The sequence below is a fragment of the Austrofundulus limnaeus genome, unplaced genomic scaffold (assembly GCF_001266775.1).
Source record: "Austrofundulus limnaeus strain Quisiro unplaced genomic scaffold, Austrofundulus_limnaeus-1.0 Scaffold163, whole genome shotgun sequence".
Taxonomy (NCBI): Eukaryota; Metazoa; Chordata; class Actinopteri; order Cyprinodontiformes; family Rivulidae; genus Austrofundulus; species Austrofundulus limnaeus.
Window position 1 is genome coordinate 989626 of NW_013952565.1, and position 4814 is coordinate 994439.

Sequence of the window (4814 nt, forward strand, 5' to 3'; positions counted from 1 at the left end):
CACACACACACACACACACACACACACACACACAACCCTACACAGGCACACATTTAAATGATCTTGGTTCAGATTTTGTGATGTGGGGTTCTATTGAGTTTTTATTGGCTGTCAGTATCCTACCTGCAGTAAACAGCTTTGTGAACAACCTAAATTTGGAAAAACAAAAATGAGTTATAAGTAGACAGTCAGGCTAATGACCAGTTTGACTGTCCTCCATCCTCTTCTGACAACCTAATAAATCTACTGCCTGTTCAGAACAAATCAGTGTTTCTCTAAATGCAGTAAAAAGCTATGCACTGCAGGTAGAATACTGACTGCATATACCCTCTAATCAGAATCTAAACAAATCCTTTAGAACAGTTTTGTCAGAGCTGCTGCACATGTTGTGATTTCGGATTTGGCCCAAACCCATTCCCACTGTATTTGCTTGCAGTTGGGTTCATTAAGTTCGAGGAAAGCACCAACAATCACTTATTTGCTCCCCAGTTTGCTTTTGAACATGCCAGAGCAAAAGATGCAGCAGTTTTGTCTTACCTGGGATATGTTTGGCCCAGCCGATGTTGACCACCAGCTCTCTGTCTGCCAGGTCACAAAGCGTAGTCAGGGCCTTGATGTCACTGTCTGGTACTGTCGGGTCAGGCATGGCATAAATCTTCTCTGGCTCGGCCACCAGCAGGTGAGAGACGATTTTGTTATCTGCAAGGCAGCCAAAGGCAACTGACATGACCACCAGACAAGGAGACAAACACAGAGACAGGGAGATAGTGAATTTTTACCTTGTTAGGCTACAAGCTGTTCCACACCAATCTGGTGCAAACATGTGAAAGCGCATATACAAAACCTAGAATAACGTGTGCTGATCATTAGGGCTGCAACTAACGATTATTTTAATAATCAATTAATCTGTCGATTATTTTTTAAATTAATCGGCCAAATCATTAAAACACATAATTACGTAACTATAAGTAGATATAAATTAATTTAATTCCTGTATAAATTAGGGGTGCAAGTTATCGATTAATGCGAAGTTGTCTGAAGTTGATTTATCTTATAGACTGACTAACGATTAATTGATAGGCAGCCATTTTCTTAAAAAAAAAACAGAGTTTTCTATTGAATCAAGAGGGTCTTTTCATAACATGAAGGATTTTTTATGATAATATGCTAAATTAAAATAAGAAGCACATCATAAATATTTTCACAATTGATTTTGCCAGCCTTATTAAACACCGACTTGAAAAAAAGTGGATTTCTCATACATTAATAAACTTGGTTATGACCATAAAACATAACAAGTGAAATTTAATAGGTTGCTGAATGAGGAAAACTGAATAAAATATGATTTTTTTTAATGTAAAACTATTATTAATTTGTTATTATAACTAGAATAAGTTTATATTTAGAATTTGATTTTCTCTGGTTCTTTACATTTTGTTTCCTTCTTCTTGGTTCAGTCTGTGGCTAAAACGGTTTTCTATGACCCAGTAAGCAGTTCTGAAGCGGTCACCCATCCCTCCCCCGTCCCCTACTGAGTCAGACCAGGAGTTCTGCTCGCGTCGTTTTATTTTTTATTTTTCCTTCGTCCTGAACCTTTTTGCTGCTTATCAAATAACTTTGAGCATCGGTCAGAAAAAAAGATTGGAGGGTTTTATATTTCTGCCCCGAGAGAAGGAGGAAACAAACGGTGGACTGAGGTACTTTTTTTTCCTCCATGGGACGAGCTTCTTCCTCGCGACGCGGTGCACATCAAATCAGACCGTCATTTAAAAGAAATTAATGTAGCATATACTTCTTATCATAACTTCGGGTCTACTTGGCCTAACAACACAATTTAAAAACTGGTTTAAAGTTCCAAGTCTCTACTTTCACTTGAGAGTCAGAGAGGGCGGATCTTTACAGGTAGAGTTTTTTCTTTCTTCCTAAACTTTATTTAGGTCAGCCAGCATTGACAATGCTCTGCGGGTGACGTAAACGGCTCCGCAACATGGAGAGAGACGCATAAATCGCGCGACACAACAAATCGATAATGAAATTCGTTGCCAACGCTTTTAACAATCGATTTTTATCGATTCATTGTTGCAGCCCTACTGATCATGTTTAAAAAGATTTTCCCATGTAGCAAAATAAAGTAATATGGTGTAAAAAATATCACAATACATTTTGTTAAAAAAAAACAACACAAAACTCATTTTTTATTGGAGACTAACATTTTTGACACATTTGACAACAAACTATTCAGTTAACAAATTACAAGACCAAACAAGAAATTATTCGTAACTAAACAATTATTGAAAGACTTTCAAACAGGACACGTTCAAAGCTGAGATTAATGGCGATAACCACCAGTGATCCAAGTTGTCCAAAATGTTTGATTTTGGTACAACAGCCCTGGGAAACTTCACCTCCACAGAACAGAAGGGGAAGATAATTCTCAAAGCGAAACAGCTCAGCTGGGAATAGTGACATGTGGTGATGAGACCTCTATGGCCCATTAGAAACAGACTGATATCCAACTTGCAAATTAATCCACAGACTAATCAAGTGTGTTGTCACAGAATAGAAGAGCGAGAGAAGAGTGTAGGATTGGGAAAGACGGAAGGAGAGAAAAGTGAAGAAAAACGAGTGAAGACAAACAGGTAAAAATGGAGCTATGGACAGATTGCAAAAAAACCGACTGAGAGCGATAAGTAGATAAACAGCAAGGGAGTAAAAGAGTTGTGAGGATGAGTTGTGTATTGATCTAACACTGTCCGCTACCCCCCATTTTCTTACATTCGCACATGAGGATATGAGTGTGTGTTTGTGTGTGTGTGTTTACACATATATCTGGACGTATTCAGACACACGTGGTCCAGCAGGAAGGTCATTTGAGCCACACCAATCCAAGTCAGACTGCAGTATCTGTGGGTAAATCTTATTTAATGTTTCCCTAATTAGAATCAATGGAAGCCCATTTCCAAACCCTGGGCTATTGTTCTGTTCTCAAACAATCAATGGAGAGGGTGAGGTAGGGAAAAGGCTCTGTGAGTGCGAAAGAGACAGAAACATTTTGTTTGTGTGTTGACTCTTTGACTGAAAAAGGATGCGATATTTAGCAAAAAGAAATGTGAGATATACAGATTGATGAAATAGTGTGTGATCTTGTTCTTTATTAACAAAAGGACACAGATGCTTTCTAACAATGACAGGATTAAACAAGTATATATGTGACCCATCACATCGAAACGAGGATTAAGTCCAAAAGTGGTGTATGGAGAAATAGGCAAATATAGTGTTTTGACTAAAATGTTAACAAAAATTGCATTTTGTCTAAATAAAATGAATAAATGCCTTATCAATGTATCATTTGAATGAACTGTCTGAAATATAATCATAAAACAAAATTTTGAAGCACTTTTTTGAGCGGTAGCAACAAAAAAAAACTGATTTTGAGGAAAAACGCCTTAAAATTTTAAGATTTTCCCTGTGAGTTAGCAAAGTTTTGTTTCTTTTCAGCTGGGAAATCTCAATAATCAAATAAAATTTGAGGTATAAGGACATCAAAAATTCCTCATTAAAATGACATAAAATTAGGATTCAGACCAAATATTTCTGTATTATTGTAACCAACAAGACAAATTAAGTCATATATATGGATTTAATTATAATATCAGAATGATCCAGGTATCAAAATGTAGCTTTTAAAGCCAAGAATCTGAAAATGTAATTAAGTCATTTTGACCAAATTTGACTTAATCCTCATTTCGATATGATGGCTCACAAATATTTCGAATTGATGGAGAAAAAAATATCTACGGACTAGCTCAGCAGTTCAGATGTTCAGTTAGCTGGAACACTCAAAATCCACTGAGTATGCCAACACATACATAGTGTACACATATTCACATTATCCCATAATTTTCTATGATTAGTAGTGCAAACGTCCCAGTAAGCTGCCATGCAGCCATTCAACATATTGGCCTAAAGCAGAATATGTTCCAGCTTTAAGCAAAATGGGCTTTGGGGACCAAGCTGCTAAACACTCCTCAATCTGCACCGCATGAGTGTGTATGCTATGTGCAAGCAGACGGTTAGCTAGAGAGCTAACTCTAGTTTGATGTAGGTGCCAGATTGGATTTAATCCGGATTAGGGCTGTGGCTGTTCTCGCTCCCTCCGTTCTCCCCTCTCTCTCTGGGAAATGCTCTCATTTGGGTTTAATCTCTCCACGGCTACCTGTCTCTGTCACTCTCACTCACTCTTTCTCATTAATTGTTCACTCACCGACCATTGGTTATGATTAAATTCCTGTTTGGAAAAAAATATATATAAAAAAATAGCAACCAATCCAGCTGGAGCAAAATGAATACATTTATGGTGAAATCTAGCACACACAACATGTTATGATCCCACTGTGTTATGGAATAATGGGCGCTGTTTATTGTATGATCATTGTTACTTTCTTTCCATGGAATGTTAATGAGCAGTTCCTGTCCTTGACAATTACCCCTTCAGATCTTGCTTGGTTTGTGTGTGCACAAACGTGTGTGTGTGTGTGTGTGTGTGTGTGTGTGTGTGTGTGTGTGTGTGTGTGTGTGTTTGTTCTCACATGGCTTCTTGGGGGGCAAAGCCAGTTGTGGGTTCAGGTACGGACTGTTGTCTGCATCTATCCGGCGTTTATATTTCTGTCTCCCACCACGAACCCTGTCAAGACGAACCCCTGGAAGAAATGACAGAGAAAGGAAAAGTGTATCATTATAGTGTGCCTGACACAAAAACAAGAGATACTTTCTTTGAAAAAAGAATAAAAAAAGTGAAGAAAGGAGGGCGGGGG

General features: G+C 37.9%; 1 protein-coding gene across 5 annotated transcripts in view; it reads right to left on the minus strand.

Annotated features, from left to right (window-relative positions):
• The window catches only part of esrrga (estrogen-related receptor gamma a), a 96953-nt gene that overhangs the window by 49595 nt on the left and 42544 nt on the right, over positions 1-4814 (minus strand). For 3 of the 5 annotated variants that reach the window (XM_014017211.1, XM_014017210.1, XM_014017214.1), the window contains exons 5-6: positions 4590-4700; positions 538-720 (exon numbers count right to left, since the gene is read on the minus strand). In XM_014017211.1, the coding sequence (XP_013872665.1) occupies positions 538-720; positions 4590-4700 (294 nt within the window). The remainder of the gene's footprint in view (positions 1-537; positions 721-4589; positions 4701-4814) is intronic. The other 2 variants (XM_014017212.1, XM_014017213.1) reach the window with 1 other exon arrangement.